The sequence below is a fragment of the Chelonoidis abingdonii genome, chromosome 2 (genome assembly GCF_003597395.2).
Source record: "Chelonoidis abingdonii isolate Lonesome George chromosome 2, CheloAbing_2.0, whole genome shotgun sequence".
NCBI lineage: Eukaryota > Metazoa > Chordata > Testudines > Testudinidae > Chelonoidis > Chelonoidis abingdonii.
This window is the reverse complement of record NC_133770.1, coordinates 198,754,583-198,778,446: the sequence shown is the minus strand read 5'-3', so window position 1 is coordinate 198,778,446 and position 23,864 is coordinate 198,754,583. Positions and strand designations below refer to the sequence as shown.

The following is a 23,864-nucleotide window of genomic DNA, read 5'->3' as shown; positions in this document are numbered from 1 at the left end:
CCACCGGAGCAGTCTGCCGCCCTTCCAAATCCTGGTGCCCTAGGCGACTGCCTAGATCGCCTAAATGGAAGTGTCAGCCCTGATGACTAGAAATCTTGATTTTACTTTAATAAATTAAACAGACAAATTGACAAAGAAAGTGTAATTGTACAGCTGTAAATGAGATTTGGAAATATCTTTCACTGGAACAGTTAGCTGAACACTTTATGCTCTGGATCTTAAACTTCCTTTTGGAATGCATGCAGCAGTTTTCCAGTTATCTCCCCTTATAAGCAGAGATATAGAGCAGTACCTCTCTAATAAAGCAGAGTGAAAAAGCAGTGATATAATTTTCTGACAATTCCTTTTTTTATTAAAATACTTTTTAACTGCTGATCACTTTGAAGGAAAAACTACACAGCGTAATGTTCAAATATAAACCATATACTTCTTCATAAAGGATTTTAAATGATTTCCTATAATAGAATTCTGTTGAAAATGTGTTTTACAATTATACAAGTTCTTCAGATCAAGATGTCCAGCTAGCATAAAAAAGTACTGAAAAATAAATTTTGTGAAAAAAGCTGTGTGTGTTGTGCAAAATGGATAAACCAACTGGGCATTAGGAGTTTAAATAAAAAAATACATATTTTTTGAGATAAAAATATATTCCCATTAAAAATATTGAAGTGTGTCACAATTCTACATTACCACCAAAGCAAGCTGTAAATATCAAACCTTTTGCCAAAAGTGTAACACTTTGTACTCACCAGGTGTGAAATTATATCGAGCAGAAAAACCCATAGATTCCAGCTCACCATCAGCAAAAAATTTAATCCACAGGAATCTGCCACTAGATTTTATTATAGGTGGATTTTGCTGTCCACAGAAACGTCCAATGATTGGGGAAAAGCCAAAAGGTCCATCTCGCACTTCAATGTGATCAAATTTACACTCCCAAGAAGGCTCTACAGAATATTTTTCATCAAAATGTAGCTCAATACATTGTCTAGGGGCAGCTAGAGGGGGAAAGAAAACAAAATTTGTGCAGTTAAAAAATTGCTAATATTTTTTACTTTCAGAATTTTGATAAACTAGAATGTGCAAATTTTTCTATATACTATTACCCTTTTTTCTTAAATCACTGGTTCTAGTCAGTATCTGAAAATTATGACATCTTCAGTAGCCTAACTAAAATTTCACTACATTAACTTACATGCCTATTCTTTTCCTATGAAAAAGCATTTCCAACACTATTTTTTAAATAAGCTAAGAAAACCATCTACATCGAAAAACAAAAGATGACTTGGCAATAGTTGTTTCACAGAGAAGTTCTGAAGGAATCAAATTAATGTGTGAAAATCTCTCTTCACACACCTTAAGGAAGATCTCCTTTTTTTCCCAGTTCTTATGAAGATGAGGAATTCCTTTTCCAGAACTAGAGTATAACACTAAAGACAAAATTCTGTCCCCAGATGCACTGGGATCAATGAGAAGCCTGTGTATAAATCCTACAACAAAATTTGCCCTTAAATAATTTTACCATCTTATTTGATACGTAACATTAAATACAGGGACACATCATTTATGAAGCCACCCAAAGAGCAAGCAAAATTAGTTACCTTAACTAAAGATCAAACAATATGCTACTGGAAACCCTGAAGATACTTTTAAATGATCATTTAATCAAAGGATTGACTATTAAAGAAATATTAAATTCATAGCTTTTTATGGCCAATACGGATCATTTTCATCATCTAGTCTGACCTCCTGTATACAAAGACAAGAGAATTTCACCCGGTAATTTGCCCATGAAATCCAATAGATTGTGGTTGAACTACAGCATCTCTTTCAGAAAGACTTTTTAAAATCAAAGATTGCAAGTAATGGAGAATCTATCTAGTTGAGTTTTCCAGATTGTTAATTACTCTCACAGTTAAAAAAATTGTGTCTTATTTTCAATTTGAATTTCTCCAGCTTTGATTTCCAACTACTGGATCTTACTACGCCTCTGTTAGATTAGAGAACCCTCTACTATCAGGCATTTTCTGAGACAATTTTATTACATTCCTCTTATTGGGTCATGTCCTGGATTCTACACATAGATAAAACTCTCATTGAAGTCAAAAGGATATTTGCAGGAATAACCATGCTTTTCACAATCAGAACTTTAAAGCCAAATTGTGGGCCTAGTACATAATTTGAGTATGGGAACTAAATACAGACAGTATTCTGATCCTGATGTATCTTTTACCCTTTTTTCCCTGGGAAGGGTTCATGGTAGAGTGACAAGAAAATGTTAGAAAACAGTTCGGCAAACAAAACCTAAAAAATACACAACTTTTTAGTCATTAGAAAAGAGAGGTTTTGAGAAAGACTTCAGAAAGCAGACTAATTGCAATATACTAAATTACTGCATATTAAGGAACAATAAAACTGGTACAATATTCAATAAGAATCACTTGTGATTTGCGACACTATTCTATTCATAAAGGAGAGGCACAGCGATAGGAAAAAATATAGCACAAATGTATGAGAACTTAATTATATGAGAATCTGAGAAAAAATTTGTATGCAGATTAAAGTTAAAGGAGAAATTCTTTATGGTGAAATATACTGACTTTTAAATTTTTCATTTAAATATGTGCTTCATATTTACTGTGAAATAAGTTTTCTTTCAACTTTTAAATAATCTACCCTCAAATTTGACATTTAGAGTCAGGAAACTATGAACTATAGATACACACACACACACTTTTTTCATCCTGTTACCCCTGTGCAGTAAACAAGAGGGGTAGATCTATATCTTTACATAGAAATGAACCACGTTCACAGTTCCTGGAAATGAAAATAATCTGTGAATATGACAAAGGCTATGAAACTGAAACAAAATCATGTTTTAATCTACAGTTTGTAAAGAATGTTTTATTAATCTACTATGAATAAGGTTCAAAGAAAGATCTTTTCAATTACAGCGATGAACAGAATAACTTGAAAATATCATTGATTAATTTTGTTTAAACTTTTTTGTTAACTAACTGTTATGCTAGAGCATCTGAGAGGAATCAGCACCTTGAAAAACTGGGATCATATTTTGCATGTTAATGTTGGATTTAAAGAGATATTTAGAGACCAACTCTCAATTTGTTTATGGACTGCAGGATCAGGCCCTCGCATTTTTAAGTTGACTGTGTGCCTTTAGATCCTAATAAAAATGGTCGCTGATGACCTGAACATCTTTTATCCATGTTATTCATATGTAATACTATCAAACTTCTTGCAATTTATTTCAAAAACTGACAATGAATTGTTAATTCAGGTAGGGCCAGATTCTGACACCTTTGTTCAAGTTGCACAGAGCTTTCTGCATGCATAGCCACATTTCCTTAATTGGCACTGCCACTGAAGACAAGGATCTGGCTCTATGTGGGCGCTTTGCTTTTGCTTCTGGGAGCATGACATTAATTTTATGTATTGTTTGTTTTTAATTAAACTGCCTATGTTAGAAAACCTTTTCTCCATCACGCCAATACATCCTACGAGAAATCTTGCCGGTGATAATTCATAGTCAAACAAATGCTTGACCAAACATTGCTTGATTTCCAAGGATTATTAAACACATTGTGAGAAACACTGCAGGGAGGATTCTGACTTACACCAAGACCTTTTTATATCACTTTGTCATTGATAAGTAAATTACACTGCCAGAGTGGTGTAAAAGGTAGGCGAGAATCAGGCCTGCAGTCCTGACTCCTTTAAAACTCCCGTTGGCATTAGTGAGAGCTCTGATTGACTAAGGAGTGCAAAATTTAGTTCATTCTGTACAACAGCATTCTGAATCTTAGATCAATATTGGTTTTAGGATTTGAATATTGCTACTGTTTATTTTCCTCTCCGTATATTTATTTTTAAACCGAGTTGAGATTGTTTTGCCTATCTGAGTATGTAGCTCTGAGTAGAGGTTGCACAGGGTCCCATTGCCTCCTAGGGTGTTCAGGGAGGGATTGTGCTTGCCCTGAGTTCCCTTGTGTACAGAACATGCACCAGCTGATCTAAAGATGGAATATCTACTACTCCTATTATGCCTAGCCTACGAGATAGCCCAATACAGAGGAGGAGAGAGCTTTCGCCCTCACCCTCTCTATTTGGGATGCAGCACTTTGTGGTCCCCAAACTGTAAGGACTGTGATTATCCCTAATTCAGGGGATATGCCAAGTGAGGAAGGGGTCCCAGACCCTACTCCATTCTCCTGTTCTGCCATGCATAGGTCAACAACAATTTGGCCCTTAACTGTTTCAGACCATATTATATTTTGCTTTTAAATTCATCATCTTTTTTTGGATACTGTGCTTAGAGTTAAAGATCAAAGTTTCAGGCTGACTACATCCCGTCTGAGCAACAAAGTAATCCAACGTTCCTGAAAATAGCTATAGATGATTGAAAAAGCCGCAGCTCAAATAATTACTTCTGGTTAAATAGTGAAGGGCAAAACACAAGAGTATGAGTTCTACAAAACTTCCTCTTTGCTTGTAGCAAGCAGGTTTTCTAGGAAGCCCTTCCTGTGCCCTAGTTTACTGCACAGCAACACAGTTCTGCTCTCGAGTAGGCCCACCACAACTATTAGATGATCACTTTCCTTCACAATGTACAGGAAAATGTACTAATTACTGGGAGGGTCAATCTTGGAATCCTCACTCATGATTAAAGTCCATTGATGACCATAGGAATTTTGCCTATAGTTACAGTTTAGACAAAAGATGTGAGTAAAAACACTGCTGATGTCTCATCAAATCTTAAAAATCTTCTTTATTAAGCTTCTAATTATCTTTCTTCTGAGACTTTTAATACCATGGAAAGACTGCTTAATGCTTGCATGTCTTATCATCTCTTTAATTTAATTAGCTTACACAAGTGCTGTCTTTAGATTTTACATTTGCTGGAGAAAAAAAAAGACATTGGTTGCTAACTAGTTCTAACAGTTGGAGCAAAACACACACAATTACGGTTTTAATTCTGAGCAGCCTGTAAGTCTACGTAAGTGACAGCTAAAGCTAAGAAAAAAATCTGTTTCATTTAGCAGATTGTCTGGAATGATCTAAACAGCTACCCCTCAGAAATGTGAATTGCTGCAGGACTAATGGATTTGCTTAATCCTTGGTATCTCCAGTTGTTCAGATCTTTTACTTCTTTTGGAAAATAAATTATGAAAACATGAAACTCCATGAAATATACTATGTAAATGTACGAATATTGTTACTCAACTAGACTGTTTTTTTAGTATAGTGAAATATGACAGCCCTACATGATTTATATATAGAAAAAGAATATACAAGAAAGTTAATGATCTTTGGATGGCCTTCAACTGATCTACCATTAGTTTTCTATTGATAATAAATGACACATGCAGGAAATATCAAGGCCAAAAATATATATAGGAAGGTTTAATTGACAACTCTTCTCAAATTAATAAAAAAGGTCCCAGGCACTCCCGCCTTATATTTATAACTACACATTTAATTAGAGAATAATGATTGAAGTGATCTAAATATGCAAGTAATATTCTACACTTCTAGCACAAAATGTTTGGCTGTGTCATTCTCAGAATATATTTGACACAAGTAAAGGATTTAGTTCTTGAAGATGCACCACGTTCACAATTCCTGTTGAAATCAATGGGACAAATTCATTGCTGGCAAAAGTAAGTGCAGTTACTGGAGTTATTCCTGAATATGCCAGTAGTGAATTTTGTCCAACAGGAGTTGTGCATGTGTGATGCATGTGCAGGATCTGTCCCAATATGAAATTAAGCACACTGAACTTTTTTAGTCCACTAAAGAAGGCAAGACCACATCCATATTAATAGATTTTATGGCCAAATGGGACTGGTCTGATCTTCTAGTCTGACCTCCATAACAGGTCATAGAACCTCATGCAGGAATTCCTGCACTGAGCCTGTAATCTCTTTTAAAAAACATCCAATCTTTAAATCAAGTTTTCTAGTGATGAAGAAACCACCACATCCCTTGTTGATCCAATGGTTAATTACCCTGACCCTTAAAATAATTACATCTTATTTCTAGTCTAAACGTGTGTAGTTTCAGCTTCCAACTGTTGGATGTTGTTACGTCTTTGAAGGCTAAATTAAAGAACTGGTTGCTAATGGAAATCCCTTCCCCCCATTTAGGTACTTTTGGCACCTATTGTGGACATCTATTCTTTATTAAAGCAATTTTAAAATGCTAAAAGAATGGCATACATTTAAGATAAGCTACAATATTCTGAAACTCTTTTATAGCAAAATGAAATACCATTTCAGTACAACAGGACAAATTCTGAAATTCTTACTCAGTCCCATTAAAGTCAGTGGAAATTTTGCTTCAGTGGAGACTTCAGGATTTATGTTTTTGTTTTTATTGCCCTATTATATTTTTATGTATTATTTATTATATTAATATTATACCAGAATTGAAAGAATACATTTAAATATATTATTCTGTGAAACTCATTGTCACAAGTTACATAAGATAGGATAACAATGTATAAGGCATATAAGGGCTTTGAAAACAAAGGCATAAACCATCCACAGAGATAGAGATTAGCTTGAACTTTCCCCTGTGTGCACTTTATTCCTTACTATTCGTTATAGGGATTCTAGCACTGTTGTCTGAAGTTTCTGGTAGTTGCTGCTGTTGGAGACAAGATACCAAATTAGATGGATCTTGTATAGGAATTCTACAATACTATGTCCTATTTATAAGCTGTAGAGAGATTTCCACAGACTAGACAGTGTCATCTGCATGATGTGGGTTAAATGGCATTACCAAGTTTATCAGCCATTTGTTCCTTTAAAACAAAATTTCTCCTTATATGCAGCGTTTTTGTAACCATACTGGTCCCGGGATATTACAGAGACAAAATTAAAAGATATTACCTCACTCACACCTTGTCTCTAATGTGTACTGTATGTAACTTTAAATGTTCTTATCCATATCAATGTCTAATCTTTGTTTTGAAAACCCTCAACCTCAATATTTTGTGACAAGGAGTTCCACTGCGTAATATAATATTTAAAAATATTCTTTCAGTTTCATTGACGGTCATACTTATGTCTTGTAGAAAAAATAAAAAAGGAACACACAATTTACTTTTTCTGTGCTGCGCCATTATTTTATAGAGTGCTATCCTGTCCCCATTTGTCTCTTCTGTAAGCAATTGCAATTTTTTTCAGTTTCTCTTATTATGGAAGTCTTTCTGCTCCTGTAGTTATTGTGGTGCCCACCATTTGACCTGTTCATGTCCTGCCTCTATTTATTTTTAAGAGGAAGAGAGAGAGCGAGACCAGGACTGACCACAGCATTAAAGGGAAGAGCTTACTATCACATTCCATAATGTCATCATAAGGCTTCAGCAATTCCGCCTACCCCCATCTCATTCCATGTATATCCTAATATTCAGGTTTTTGTTTGTTTGTTTAAAAACAAACAAACAGACAGCAGTTATGCATTAAGCAGAGAACTTAAGTGTGCTGTATACAAGGACACCTAGGTTTGTGCTTTGTTTTGTTAGGTAGCTACAGCTAATTTAGAACCCAGTAACGTATACAAGTTCAAATTATTCCTTACACTGTACATTGCACTGTATCTGTCAATATAGAACTTCATCTACATCTTGCAACCTATTTTCCTATCTTAGTTACATGCTTTGCAAATTCTGCACAGACTTCTGCAGCTAAATCATTTTACGTCAACTGCATATTTTGTCTCAGCACTGTCCACTCCCATTTTCCAGATCATTTGTGAATATATTCAAACAATAATAGCCGATCCTTTGGGTACCCCATTATTCAGAGAAAAGATAGTCTTGTGGTAAGGCTTTACTAGAGCTTTGTTCTCACCTCTTCCACAAGCTTCCTCTGTAACTGAGAAATGGCACTGTGCCTCCATTCTTCTCCAGTTCAATGGGGATAAGAAACCTCAAAAGGATGTTGTGAGGATGCATACATTAATGTATGCAAGAAGCTCAGATTCTAGGAGCATAAGTACCACAGAAATGGAAAGAAGTGAAATAACCTTTTACATATTCAAAACTGACCTACTCTTGTGTTTTTCTCTTAGCCAGTTTCTAATCTATGACAGAATTTAACCTGTTACTTCATGACTAATTAGTTTCCTTAACAGATTCTTGAGCAGAAAGAATTCCAGCTTATTAGAGAAGCCCAGTTTTTTTTTTACAGAAGTCATGCTTGTTTGTCCCCATATCATATTCATCTTCGCATTTTATAATTCTCTCTAATTCTTGTTTTAATCAATTTGCCTGGTAAAGTAAAGCTCAGTAGTCTAGAGCTCCCAAGATCCTCTCTACCGCCTGGTTTAAGAAAAGTTCTATGAAAGCTTGTCTCTTGCACCAACAGGAGCTGGGCCAATAAAAGATATTACCTCCCGGACCTTGTCTCACTTATTTTTCAAAAATAAAAAGACTGATACAACATTTGCTGTCCTTCAGTCTTCTGGGATGGCAGCAGATGTTTATAAGATAGCATACTGTTAGCAACACTGGGCCAAATTTTTAAAAGTATGGAGGTCCCTAAATATGCAGACAGGTGCCTAACCCATTGAAATCAATGATATCCTAGGTGGTTTTGAAAATCCCATTAGACACCTATCTGCATCTAAGTACATTTATGTATCTGGTCCTCAGTTACTTCATTCTTACCTAATGTTTCTATCTATCTAGACAGTCATAGGACCATCATCACTGTAGCACCTGATTGCCTTCCCAGCTCTTACAGGAATTGTATCTGGTCTTTATGACTTATCAGTCTGTTCCTGCACCTACCTGTAAACTGACAGTATCTGAATCTTTATTACCTTCCCAGACCTCATCTTTTCAAGTATCTCCTCAATGTCCATCAATCTTTACTGCAAAGGAAAGAAATCATGTAGCTTGTGTGTAATGTCCTTAATTGCTTTCTTTGAAACGTCCTGCTCCTAATGTACTTACTTAGGCCTGGTCTACACTACGTGTTTAAATCGATTTAAACAGTGTTAAATCAATTTAACGCTGTACCCGTCCACACTATAACACTCTTTATATCGATATAAAGGGCTCTTTAAATCGATTTCTGTACTCCTCCCTGACGAGAGGAGTAGCGTTAAAATCGATATAAACATATCGGATTAGGGTTAGTGTGGCCGTAAATCGATGTTATTGGCCTCTGGGCGGTATCCCACAGTGCACCACTGACCGCTCTGGACAGCAATCTGAACTCGGATGCAGTGGGCAGGTAAACAGGAAATGCCCCTGCGAATTCTTGCATTCTATTTCTGTTGCCAGCATGAGGCTCTGATCAGTACGGGTGGCGATGTCATGAAGTCCCAATCAAAAAGAGCTCCGAATGGACCGTAAGGAGATCTGGGATCTGATTCGCTGTATGGGGAGGGACAAAAGCCTGTTCTATCAGAGCGCTCTTACGGAGGCCAAAATGCCAGGATTTTGGAAAAATTCGCAAGGCTACACGTAGCTTGTGTGACAAGACTTAAACGGGAAGCATACATGGCACGCTCATTGGAGGGAGGGGGTACTGGGAATCCAGCTATCCCCGTCCACAGCAGTCTCCGAAACGTATTTGCATTCTTGGTATGAGTCCCATTGCCTGTAGGTTCCAACATTTGTCTTGCGTGGTTCATGGTAGCTTCCTCCAGTTTACTCTCCCCCCCACCACCAGTAAAGAAGGGAAGAATATTTCCTTCTTTCAATTCACCCTTTGTCTATGGCATGCTATGCTGGTAGACGTTATGCTGCAGCAGTGAAGACGCGTATTATCCTCCTCTCCCTCTCCGGCTGGCGACGGCTTTGGCGTAGGACTGGTAATGGTCTTATTTGAACGAGTGCTCCAGGGCTTGATATTGTCACATAAAACGCTAATGTTGGCTGAGATTAGGTGGCGGGGGGAGCGCTGGTCTAAAACAGGAATGACCTGGTCCACTCCAGGTGAGATGGTACGAAACGGCTGGTAACACATCTTCATCATAGGCAACTGGGGACTGAGCTTCATCAGGCCTCCCTTCATGTGTAAAGAAAAAGATTCTGTGTACTGCCTGGACTTCATAGCACGGGAGGCTGCGCCTCCCCTCATTTTATGTCACTAAAAACTCAGTGTTTCTTTTCCTGCATTCTTATTCTTCATGGCACACATGGGCAGGACCTGCCCGGTTAGACCCAGGAATGGTTTGGCGGGAGGAGAGAAAGCACGGGTGGGGTTGATTGCAGGGGACCCCCTGTGCTACTGAATGAGCAGCTGTGCTCTCTGATCACTGTCTCTAGTAACACTTGCTCAAATTCTTAGGCAGGCTACTCTATTTTAGAAACTAAAGAGGATTGGAATCGGGGATCTTCCAGTTTTGCTTTTGAGCCCTGGCCGATTCAGCCAGGCGGCATCATGATGACGTAGACCGTACAGAGAGGAGAGATCTCATTCTGCCAGTTTACTCCATAGAGTGTACAGAACGATTGGGACCTCTCTGCTATCATGCAAAGCAATCTGATGGTGTGTATGTAGCCGTATGAGTATCGCTCTTGTCCACGGCATCCAGTAACATATGTTGGGTGGCTGCTAAAAAAAAAAAAAGCTGAACGGGCTCCTGTGATTTCGTGCTTATGGGTTCTGCCAGGGCAATCAGGGAAAAGGGCGCAATTAGGATTTGTCGCTGTTGTTTTCCGGGGAGGATATGACTGATGGATTTACCAGAACCCTCGCGCTGATTCACCGTAATTCCAAGGGGCAGGGTGGACGTGGGACACTATGGGGATAGCTATGGAAAGCTACCCACATGTGAAACCTCGAAGATCGACAGCTACCTCGGACCATGGACGCACACTGCCGAATTACTGTGCCTAGTGTGGCCGCGTGACATCGAATTTATAATATCTGTTTTATAAAACCGGTTTAATGTAATTCGGAATTATCCCGTAGTGTAGACGTACTCTTAATTTCTTAGTTGTTTTGATACCTTTGGCTATTCATTCTTCTATATCCCACATTACCTGCCATAGCACATAGTCCTTTTTATTGGAATCATTTTATTTTTAGTATAAATTCTTTTTTAATTACAGGAACCTGTTTGGGTTGAATAAGCTCCTTTCACACACATACCTTTTTGTTCAGCTGCATTGGGTTGGTTTTGAATCTTGCCTTCTTGCTTCTCTTTTTATGCATACCTTCTATGATTCAGTTATTGTATGTTTAAGAAGCTGCCATGATGAGTCAAAGGATTTTAATCTCTTTTTATTCTAGGGTCTTTTAATGTTATGGTACTGATTTTAGATAGAGTCAGTTCCCCAAGTGAGTTTACATAATTAAATTGTAGTCACTGTTCACTAGTGAGTTATCATGGATAACCGTGTGTTACTTCAGATTTAGTCAAGACTCCACTAGTGTGCACTACAAGTACCTTTCCCACAAAGCAATCATTTAAGATGTCAAGGACTTGCTTCTCTAAATCTTATCTCCCATTTGGACAAACTATCAAAACATATTTTCCAATGTTTAGAATTATCATACACAAATTCCCAGGACACATATGAAATGAAAGACATTATTTGTGAAAAACCTAGTTAATCTCAGAAAAATGAGAGTCACTTGCTGGTCACCTTCTATAATGTAGACACACTCTCTGTCAGGAGGATACTTGTTGGGGTAATTGGGAGAAGTGAAGATGCCTCCTTCTGCATATTTTGTCCAAGTTCCACACTGCACTGGTTTCTGCACTTCTGAAGTGGTTTGCTTTTCTTTAAAATGAGGGTGGGGGAAAAAGGGGAAAAATCACATCACACAAAATATTTAGTACCCTTATAACTACTTAAGATAATAAGTTCCTATTAAGGACCTAAACCTGCCTATATTGAAGCCAATGGGAGTTTGACCATTGACTTCAGTGGGAACAGGTTTGCGTTCCAGGACTTGAATGGATAGTCCTTACTAGGCTGTCAAACAATTAAAAAAATTAATCATCATTAATTGCATTGTTAAACAATAATAGAATACTATTTATGTAAATATTTTTGGATGTTTTCCACATTTTCAAATATATTGATTTCAATTAAACACAATACAAAGTCTATTTATTATAAATATTTGCACTGTAAAAACAAAAGAAACAGTATTTTTCAATTCATCTAATATAAGTAAGGCAGTGTAATATCTTGATCATGAAAGTTGAACTTGCTAATGTAGAATTATGTACACAAAATAACTGCATTCAAAAATAAAACAATGTAAAAACTTTAGAGCCAACAAGTCCACTCAGGCCTACTTCTGATTCAGCCAGTCACTCAGACAAACAAGTTTGATTACATTTGCAGGAGATAATGCTGCCCGTTTCTTATTTATGCTGTCTCCTGAAAATGAGAACTGGTGTTCACATGGCACTGTTGTAGCTGGCGTTGGAAGATATTTACATGCCAGATGCACTAAAGATTCATATGTCCCTTCATACTTCAGCCACCATTCCAGAGGACATGTCCATGCTGATGATAGGTTCTGCTTTATAACTATCCAAAGCAGTGCAGACCAATGCATGTTCATTCTCATCATCTCAGACAGACACCACCGGCAGAAGGTTGATTTTCTTTTTTGGTGGTTCGGGTTTTGTAGTTTCTGCAATAGAGTGGTGCTCTTTTAAGACTTATGAAAGCATGCTCCACACCTCGTCTTGATCAGATTTTGGAAGACACTTCAGATTCTTAGATCTTTAGAAATCTCACATTGGTACTTTCTTTGCATTTTGTCAAATCCGCAGTGAAAGTGTTCTTAAAATGAATATATGCTAAGTCATCATTCGAGACTGCTATAACATTAAATATATGGTATAATGTTGGTAAAACACAGAGCGGGAGACATACAATTCTCCCTCAAGGAGTCCAGTCACAAATTTAATTAACACATTTTTTTAACAAGCATCAGCATGGAAGCATGTCCTCTGGAAGGGTGACTAAAGCATGAAGAGGCATACAAAAGTTTACCATACCTGGCACGTAAATACCTTGCAATGCCTGCTATAAAAGTGCCATGCTAACATCTGTTTTCATTTTCAGGTGAGATTGTAAACAAAAAGTGTGCCGAATTATCTCCTGCAAATGTAAACAAACTTGTTTGTCTGAGCAATTGGCTAAACAAGAAGTAGGACTGAGTGAATTGTAGGCTCTAAAGTTTTACATATTTTTGCTTTTGGATGCAGTAAAAAAAATCTATGTTTGTAAATTGCACTTTCACGATGAAGAGATTGCACTATAGTATTTGTATGAGATGAATTGAAAAATACTATTTCTTTTGTTTATCATTTTTACAGTGCAAATATTTGTAATGAACATAATATAAAGTGGCACCATAAAGACTAACAGATGTATTTGGGCATAAGCTTTTGTGGCTAAAAAAACATTTCTTCAGATGCATGGAGTGAAAATTACAGATACAGGCATAAATATACTGGCACTTGAAGAGAAGGGAGTTACCTTACAAGTGGAGAACCAGTACTAACAAGGCCAATTCAGTCAGGATGGATGTGGTCCACTCCCAATAATTGATGAGGGGATGTCAATACCAAGAGGGGGGAAATTGCTTGTGTAGTGGGCCAGCCACTCCCAATCCCTAGTCAAGCCCAAATTAATGGTGTCAAATTTGAAAATGAATTGTAACTCTGCAGTTTCTCTTTGAAGTCTGGTCCTGAAGTTTTTTTGCTGCAGGATGGCTACCTTTAAATCTGTTATTGTGTGTCCAGGGAGATTGAAGTATTCTCCTACTTGCTTTTGTAAGTTATTATTCCTGATGTCTGATTTGTATCCATTTATTGGATTCCTTGTTGTTTTTGTGGATACAGACTAACACGGCTACCCCTCTGATAATATAAAGTGAGTACTGGTACACTTTGTATTCAGTGTTCTAACTTAAATCAATATATTTGAAAAATGTAGAAAAACATTTTTTGTAATTGTGATTCACTTTGAGTTAATTGTGTGAGTTAACTATGATTAATTGACAAACGCTAGTCCTTACTCAGAATAACCTCCCATAGCATTAGATGACCCAGTGCCTGATTTTGCAATCTGCAAATTTATAAAATATTTTTATTTGAATTATCATCAGTTCACTTTATTGATGCAAAAATGCATACAAGTACACTATGAAATATTTAAATATCTAAACAGGTGTCCAGAAATTGAGACTATACCCCATAAATAACACAACTTACCTGTTCCTTTTTTTGTTGCCCCAGACAGATGTAGAATGATTAGACTTGCTACAACTGAAAGAAAAAAATATATTAGGTACAACATGAGGTTAGTGCCTGGAATTAAAGCAACTGTAACAATCTCTCTCAAGATAATACAAATTAAAGATATCCATAGTACAAAAACAGACTGTTTTGTGGTGGCATTACAATATTTAAATTACAAATAAACATTTTTAAAATAAGTATAAAAGCATATTTAGCCTGATAAAAGTGTCTAGGTAAAGATTAAATGTCTTTTAAACTAAAGATATTTCCCAATTATTGGGGTTCCCTCTCCTTCCCCCCACCCCTCTTTTCAATCTTGAAATAAGACACTGAGCTGCCAATATTTATTTTTTTGGTATGTTCATGATTTGGGATCAATAAAAAGGCAAGTGACTGCTACGAACACAGTGAGAAGACAGACTGCTATAATGGGTTGATGGCACAAGTCTTATTTCAAATCTGCTTTGTTGTGGCATAAAGACAGATTTGGCCTTATAGTGGACAACACTGATGATTGCCCAGGGAACCGTGGTCAAGAGGTAAGGAATGGGGCAGGCCTGGGGTGTGAGGCCACAGAAGGGAGCTCAAGGCAATGGGGAGGTATCAGGGACTGGGAATGCCAAAAGACAAGGTCTCCCAGGGTGCCATTTTCCCTAAGGTCAGTCTTGCATAAAGAACTTTTGAAAACCAATGTGGTTGTGCAAGAACGAGAAATCTTTTTTTCACAACACGACAAAAGCATCTGCAAAGTCCCACTTACAGGAACTGTTCTCTGTGTGTGTGTTTGTGTGTGGCAGGGGGAGGAGGAAAATGGTAGATCTGGTTTATTTAAACTTTCTTTCAGAGGCAATGGTTTCTTGCTGTGAGTATTTGCAACTTCTTTTGCAGAAAAAAATAGCTGAATCTGGACCAAAATATCTGCATCCATAGTGGCGGATCAAATCTGGTAAAAACCAACTAAGTCTTTCTTTGCTTCAGTTCAAGCTGCTGATGCTTCCTGAGTTTCTGGAAGTTGCAGACTAGGAGTTAAATCCATGGCACTTTAGACTAGAGAAGACTAGTAAGAAGATACTGAGCCCATTATCAGAAACACTGTATTTCTTCAGAAAAGCAAGGGGACAATTTCTTTAAAGGTGATTGTTAGACCTTTGTTCAAGAAATCATCTCTTGATATTGACAGTTTCTACAGTTATCACCTTGTCTTGGATCACGTGGTCAGGGGGGAGTCGTGGCTTTACAAGAAAGTAGAGAACAACTTCCGCCCTAGTCCATTTGGTATTCATAGAATCATAGAAGATTAGGGTTGGAAGATACCTCAGGAGGGCATCTAGTCCAACCCCCTGCTCAAAGCAGGGCCAGTCCCAACTAAATCATTGCAGCCAGGGCTTTGTTGAACCGGGCCTTAAACACCTCTAAGAATAGAGATCCCACCATTTCCCTAGGTAGCCCATTCCAGAGCTTCCCCACTCTCCTAGTGAAATAGTTTTTCCTAATAGCCAACCTAGACCTCCCCAACTGCAACTTGAGACCACTGCTCCTTGTTCTGTCATCTGCCACCACTGAGAACAGCCTAGCTCAGGGATTGGCAACCTTTGGCACGCTGCTCACCAAGGTAAGCACCCTGGAGGGCCGGGCCAGCTTGCTTACCTACCGTTTCCATAGGTTCGGCCGATTGCAGCTGCCACTGGCCATGGTTCACCGTCCCAGGCCAATGGGGGCTGCAGGAAGCAGAGCAGGCTGAGGGTTGTGCTGGCCACAGCTTCCCTCCATCCCTGAACCGCAGCCAGTGGGAGCAACAAATTGGCCAAACCTGCGGACACAACAGGTAAACAAACGGGCTCTTACACTGGCAGACCGTGTGCCAAATGTTGCCAATCCCTGGCCTAGCTCCATCCTCCTTCGAACCCACCTTCAGATAGCTGTTCTCTACTGCAGACTAAATAAGCCCAGGTCTCTCACCCTTTCCTCATAAATCACGTGTCCCAGCCCCCTAATCATTTTCTGTTGCCCTTTCCTGGACTCTCTCCAATTTGTCCACATCCCTTCTGTAGTGGGGGTCCCCAAAACTGGACACAGTACTCCAGATGTGGCTTCACCAGTGCTGAATAGAGGAGAATAATCACTTCCCTCTATCTGATGGTAATACTCCTACTAATGCAGCCCAATAAGCCGTTAGCCTTATTAGCAACATATCCAGCCTCTCATCCACTGTAATCCCCAGGTCCTTTTCTGCAGAACTGCCGCTTTAGCCAGTCAGTCCCCAGACTGTAGCACTGCATGGAATTCTTCCATCCCAAGTGCAGGATTCTGCACTTCTCCTTGTTGAACCTCATCAGATTTCTTTTGGCCCAATCCTCCAATTTGTCTAGGACACTGGAGTGTAGGGACAGGGTCCAGAGCGAATCTAATTCTTCCCCCAGCTTCGTGTTATCTGCGAACTTGCTGAGGGTGCAATTCATCCCACCATCTAGATCATTAATGAAGATGTTGAATGAAACTGGCCCCAGGACAGACCCCTGGGCACTCCGCTTGATACTGGCTGCCAACTAGACATCTAGCCATTGATCATTACCCACAGAGCCCGAAGATCTAGCAAGTTTTCTATACAAGTTATAGTCCATTTATCCAATCCATACTTTAACTTACTGGCAAGAATACTATGGGAAACCATATCAAAAGCTTTGCAAAAGTCAAGATATATCATGTCCACTACTTTCCTCATACCCACAGAACAGTTATCTCATCATAGAAGGCAATCAGGTTGGTAAGGCATGACTTGCCCTTGGTGAATCCATGTTGACTGTTCCTCATCACCTTCCTCTCCTCCAAGTGCTTCAAAATGGATTTCTTGAGGACCTGTTCCATGATTTTTCCAGGGACTGAAGTGAGGCTGACCCATCTGTAGTTCCCCGGATTCTCCTTCTTCCCTACTGCTGACCATGAGAATGTTTTGCTATATTCATGGATCACAGTAAACCTAAAAAGGTTGCTTTTGAATAGCTCCCATCCTTTTTGTCCTGATAATGCTGGGAAATTGCCATCTACCATCAATAACCCTTTTGAACACTTTTCTGTTGCATCACTTTTTGCGTTCAAATGTAAATGAAACCATTAGGACAGTTGGAGAGAAAATATAGTCTATGGTGCTTTCAGTATCTTGATGACACCTAAATCTGTATTTCTAGGTCTTCTGATCTGAGCCTTGCAGAGGTTTGTGGTAAAGTTTATAATCTCAAACAAAGAAAGACTGAAGTGATGAAAAAAAACAACACACTGGGAGCATATCCACCATTCCTTATTCAGTACAGCTGTCTTGTTGGACCTGCAGCTGCTACTGGATATTCAGGTAGAAGATGCAAATGGTGTAAAGTATTCTTAATTTAGCAAGAAAATTACAGCTTTTCAGATATAGATCTCTCCAGTCATCCACGACCTTACTGCAACATGTTGTACATGAGACTACATGTTCAAACATCTCAGAATGTGAAGCTAGTGTGAAATACAGCTGCTCATTCACTAAAGCTGTGTTCCATGCAGGAAGCACATTGCAGTTGTGCCTATGATCTCCATTGGTTACCAGCTAATTTATGGAGAGTGTAAGATGTTGGTTTAGACTTACAATATAAAGTTAACTGCACAGGCTCTTTCTTTCTTCATGAATCCATGGCAATTACAATCTGAGGTACTCAAGCTAATAGATCCGTGGATAAAATGGGAGGAATCTGTTAGCAAGGTACTGAGGGGACCCAACTCCTTAATATTTCCCTCCCTCTATCTGCCAGAACCCAGATTTGGTGAACTTCAGGTCATGCTACAGGGTGTCCCTGTTTCCCCTGGCTTTTCTGGAGTGAAGACCATATATTGCCTGAGGGTGAGGGTTGAACGGCATGTTTGTAAATGTCTTTTCTGCTGGCACACTTTATAAGTTATTTATTTATTACTGTTTTAATTCTAAGTGTATATATTTTGAGATTGTGGATCTGTGCATTTTCTAAATGTGAATAAAATAGCATTTGAAAGACCTATGCTCTGCAAAGAGAATGGGAATCATTGATGAGTCAATGGAGAAGGAGTATGCTCTTCCACCCAACCCCCCAATCTAGTAAATCTTTGCTTTTTAATTCACTTACCTACATTGTTCCAAAATGGAGAGCATGGAGAGCTGTGCTTACAACTTGGCATGATGGTATTGACAATAAATGGTAAAAAATAAACTTGAATAAAATATAACAAACAAACAAACAAGAAAATCTTAAGGAGACTCTGCTTAATCCTGATATACTATATCCAACACAGCTGTACTGTTGAAATGAAATACTTGTTCCCTTTACTTTTAGTAGAGTAATTTGGATTTGGGGGCTTTAAAGCCAACATCACAAAAAATACTTAGGTTGCCACAAAACCCACTTCTTTCTGCAGTACTTAAAGAATTATCAAAACTTACCCCTTAAAACTTCAAGGCAAACACTCAATAATATATTTCTGTCAAGCAGATGAATGTTAACCAGTGGAGAAATTTCTCAGGATGAATATGCTTATCTGCCAGTGGGTTAAATTCACTGGATTACAAACACAATATTTTACAATAAACTGATTCCTTCCCCTTTTCCTCCCTTCTTATTCCAGGACAAATACAATCTTTCCCATATTTAAAAAACAAAAAACAAAAACAAAAAGCCAAAAGAAGAGCCTGATCCTGCAATCTTTACTCAGGCAAAACTACTAGTCAGGGAGCTTTGTTGGAAGGAAGACAACAATATCAGCAATCATGTAGATATGGGGATTTTTTAAAATCAGGATCCCACCTAATTTCTTGTTGAACTCCCCTCCTCCCAGATTCCTCATCATCTAGTCTAACTGTAATTAGGCTTATTAGTGCTCCTCTGGTTATGGACATATGCATATTTCCATTACACATCCATATTTGAAGAGGTTTAGCATTTGGCCACAACAGTTGCTGGAGAAAGTAACTTGACATGCAAGGTCTAACCCAGTAAAGAATTTTGAAAACAAGTTCTACAAAAATATTATTGCTATTTCAAAAATTAGCCGTATCTTTAAAGGATATTGTTTCAAAGTACTGCTCCAGACGCTTCAGTTTAAACCACCAACTCCTCACACCTTCTCTTTTCTTGGGGGTGGGTGGGGGTGGGGGAGAAAATGACAATTTCTGGACCACCCATAGCATACTGTGCAATAGGCCCCATTGATATTTTCACACAAGAACTGTGTTTCAAATGGCCTCGGTACTGAGGCTTTTGTTTGTTTTACACAGGTCCTGTTTAGGGAATACATCTCCTCCCACTCCTTACTATTCCTGTTTGGACAGGTTATTATTACGGAATGCATACCATTGTCAGTGCGCAACTCACAACATTCACGTAACGATGCTCTACAAGAGTAACATGCGTTACTGCTAAAGTTTAGCAGATTTTAGATGGGGAACGCTGCAGCGTTAGAATAGATTCATAACCAAGAACAAGTCACCAGGGCTATTGATTCCTTCCCATTGATGATTCCCAAACCGATACAGAACACATACTAGCATCAGGAATAGACCGCCCCTAACACTGAAAATCGCATTTAAGGGTCTGATGGGGAAAAAAAGTAAACTCCGAGTTATGACTGAAACTCTTTCCTTTAATCCACCACACTGTGTTTAACTATTTTGATTACCGTAAACCAAACGTAGATCTCTGTGACACCGGCGATAATCCGGAGTAATGCCACTGAAATCAGTGGAGCGATTCTGGATTAACATCGATGTTATTTAAGAGGAGAGCAGAAATTAGTTCCGTGTTTGAAGATCCCTCGAGTCTGTCATTTGAGGGTTCAAACCCAAGCCTCAGAGTTAATCCTGGTTAGAATCCCACACGCCAGGAGACCTGAATCAAAAATGAAATAGTGACGGATGGTACATCCTGCTATACCTATCAGTCCCTACAGCACCCTGTAGCGGCTAGTTTTGCATGCCCACTGGTTACTTTGAAAGCTACTATCTCTCTATATAATTACAGGTATACTCAGTCCTCCCTGCTATCACCACAAACTAATAAACGAGTGCATGTGTCACTGCGAACGCCAGACTATATCTACGCCTTTCTTGCACCTCTTTCAATTATACTGCAGTGCATTGAGAGGGGGGGGAGAAAGTTTAAACCCACGCCTTGAAGCTGTGAGCCTCCCAACCGTCCTACGATGTCTCCTCCACCTGTGCTGTTGGAAAAAGGAAAAATAGTTGCCCCGCGAAGCAGAGCAGCTTCAGGAAAGATACTTACTGTGAAACAAACTGCGCCCATGTATCATGTCTGTTCCTTACACAAGGGGCTTCGACCTCCACTAATTCCATTTAGATACGGGAGGATTTGCAGTGGTGGGGAGAGGATGGAGTAGGAAAACTGAAACCCCCACACAGCGAAGGGTAGCAGCAGCAGCAGCAGCCCTTCCTCTCTCTCCTCCTCGCCTCCAAACAATCACCGCCGTCTCAACCCCATCACACCAGAGCGATCATCATCATCATCATCAACATCCTCATCTTTGAATCACATCAAAAGCAGCAGCCGCTGAGTACGACAGGGAGTCTGCATAACTGGCGGCAACGGGCCAGAGAGAGAGACAAGAGGACAAGCACCTGGCAAACAGCACATCAAAAGGGGCCAGGAAAGAGGCAGGGGCAAATGAATAGGGGGTTCGCTCGCACAACCCCCCCTAATCACCAGTTTCATACAAAACCAAAAGCCGGTCGAAGCATTTCCTGTAGGATTTCAAGCCCAACGTTTCCCAGACCTTTGGGTTCTTTTGATGCATGGAAGGAAAGATTAATGGGTCCGTCATCAGCTCCCTGGGCTTGCTCCTCTGAAGGGGTGGGAGGAGGGAGCCCAAAGGGGAGGGGGCAGGAAGATTTACCAAACAGGAGATTTAGTCATATTTGTGGGCAATGCAATCCTTATTAGAGAAGAAATCCTTTAAAATCGAACAAATCCATTTTTGCAAAACCCTCTCTCTACGTGTTGCACAGTATCAGGCAGCAGCAGCAAGCGGCTGAAAGCACGTTGTAGCGGCTCAAATCCTCCCGGAGATGGATGGAGAGATAGGGAGATGGATGTACGCAGAGAGAAATCCCCTCACTCCTACAGTCCAGGGCGAAGAGCAGAAGAAAATCCCGGAGATGCTTCCATACCTTCCACAGCTGGGGGAAGAAGGATGGTGTAGATTCTTGAAGGGGAGGAAAAGGGGATCCTCCTTCACTTTATGTCCTAAAGAAAATATTCACTGTTCTCCACTCCACCAACTGCATCTGTCAAAAAGAAACAAGACACGTTCCCTCTTTGAGCTGAGACTTCCCCCATTTACACACGCACACACAGCGCACAAGAGGCAGCAATAAAAGTTTAGCTGTTAATTCTTCGCTGCAGATACGATCGCCTCTTCCAATCAACCCACAGCCAGGCAGGGAAATCTTTCAGCCTCACTCTTTCCTCACCCTTAGCGCCCTCCCCAGCCAGCGCTCAGCCCAAATACAGGTGGCAGAGGAATACTGGGGAAAAAGGAGGGAGAGAAGGAGAAAATCTAGAGCAGAAGATGACGATTAAGGAAGGCGGAAAGAAAGAAATGAAAACGCAAGGGAAGAGGGGGAAAGGAACTGCAGTCTCCTCCCCAGCTCCTGGTCCTGCCAGCAGCAGCAGTAGCGGGGAGCTCCCAACGCAGCAGCCCTGGGCTAAGTCCGCAACACTAGCTCCTTCTACACAGCGACCTCCAATCTGCACCCGTTGCCTCCTCCCTGGCACCCTCAAGACACCCGCGCAGGAGGAAATGGAGGAGGAAACAAAGTGGGAGGCGCGGGGGCAGTGGAAGAGAATAAGAATAGCTGTGTTTGCCCGAAGCGAGAAAGCATGGGGTGTTCCCACCCCCTGGTCCTGCTACTCCCACGCCTGCTGCACCGACTCCCCAGCACCTGCTGCTGTAGCGAAGCTGAGGCACGGAAAGAGAACGTGTATCTCCTCCTCCTTTCTCCCTCTGGGCTTGGGGTGAGGAAGAGGGAGATGAACAGACTGCTGGAGAGAGAAGGTCCTGACCACAGTATAGCCAGGATCAGACAGAAAAACCCAACTCCCTTTTCCAGGCTTCCAAAAAGAAAAGAAATAGACCGAATGCAAAAAGCAAAAGCCCCTGATTTCCGTACCTCACGCTCATTCCATCTGCAAAGAGAAAAGTGTTCACCCCCTGCCTTGAGGGAAAGCACATAGACAATAACTAAACAGACTGAGGTTCGGCTTTGGAGTGGAGAGGGGAAAGAGGTCATTCATTAATATTAATTTAATGTAATAAGCTTCGTTGTGTCTCCAATCGATACAAATTTGCTTGTGCTTCTAAAATGCCCCATGAAGATTGATTTTGCACTTCTGTTTTGCGAGCAGCCTTGCAGAAGAACGTGGGTGGGTATTTCGCCAAATCAGTTGCCTTCCAGTTTTTCTGGGGAGGCTTTAATGCAACCTCTGTAGTGTAATGACTAATGCGTGATCGTGCAGTTAGTTGTCCTTAAATGGCCGCACACGTTGCAGGGTAACTAGATTATCGGGTGCTGATGCGTGATATACTGACAAAAAATACGTATCTTTTAGTAAAACAGGTCTCTGTGTTACCTTTAGGACACCATTGAATCGCATAGCTGTTTAGCCCAAAAGGTGGATGACAAGAAACTTGATTGTACAGCAAACCAGTCTGGATTTATCAAAGATCCTCTTTTCCCCTTTCATATTTCCAGTTGTCCCGTGGATCCTGTGTAATCTGGAGCCAGGAAAATATCTGCCACAGAGAGTTAAATATGCAGTCTGTCAGCTCCAGCTCCATACACAAGAAGAGTGTGAAGTAATCTTGGCCGATGGGATTCGCTAGTCAATCCATTCATTTTGCCTGACTTTATGTATTTTAAAATCCTGCTGGGTGAGGCGGACACAGCAGCGAACTACTTGTGTTAAGGAATACAGAGAAAACAAGACTGGCAAGGGGACTGTTCGGGTTGTTCGCCTGATACTCACTAGGTTTTTCTGTTACTCATCTTACTAGAGGCAAAAATCAAGACGGCAGTTGTTACTCTTAATAAATTGGTTACACTCGCACTCTCTGCTCGCTCTCCCTCCTCAATCAAAAAGAACCTCATCTGCGGTGTATCTTAGAGTCAGCTGAGGATCATCTTCCATCATGCAGATGTGCAGAGTCTTGCTTTCTTAGACAAGCAACATGTAGCGCAATTGAAAAGGGAGGGCTTGGAAACAATCTGCAATAGGATTGTTTATAAGCAGATTGGCCGCATCTCCTGCAGGGCATTGCAGACATCCATATGGCTAAGTTTCAAGCTATAATTACTTACAAAAGGTTAAGATACAAGTAGACACAAAACAGCTGATTTTGCTGTTCTGGGAAAATGTGCTGTGTCACATTTTACAACGCTAGGCTTCCCTATTCTCCTTCTTGCTAGATGCATTCTTTATGTTGCCACACAGGTGTTGGTTGCTTTAAACCTCCCTTGGTTTCTTGATCTGTGCAACTGTTTAATTTGAGAGCACCAGCAAAATATTATGGTTTATATAGCACCTGGTCTGGATGCTGTG

The 23,864-nt window shown here is 39.9% G+C and overlaps 1 protein-coding gene across 5 annotated transcripts in view; it reads right to left on the bottom strand.

Annotated features, from left to right (window-relative positions):
* The window catches only part of NETO1 (neuropilin and tolloid like 1), a 102,750-nt gene extending 81,144 nt beyond the window's left edge, over positions 1-21,606 (bottom strand). For all 5 annotated transcript variants that reach the window (XR_012655122.1, XR_012655123.1, XM_075061958.1 and 2 more), the window contains exons 1-4: positions 20,532-21,606; positions 14,227-14,280; positions 11,630-11,767; positions 750-998 (exon numbers count right to left, since the gene is read on the bottom strand). Coding sequence is in view for 3 of the 5 variants with exons in the window: in XM_075061958.1 (XP_074918059.1) it covers positions 750-998; positions 11,630-11,767; positions 14,227-14,280; positions 20,532-20,559 (469 nt within the window). In the remaining 2 variants the exon portion in view is untranslated. The remainder of the gene's footprint in view (positions 1-749; positions 999-11,629; positions 11,768-14,226; positions 14,281-20,531) is intronic.
* Between the last annotated feature and the right edge of the window lie 2,258 nt (positions 21,607-23,864).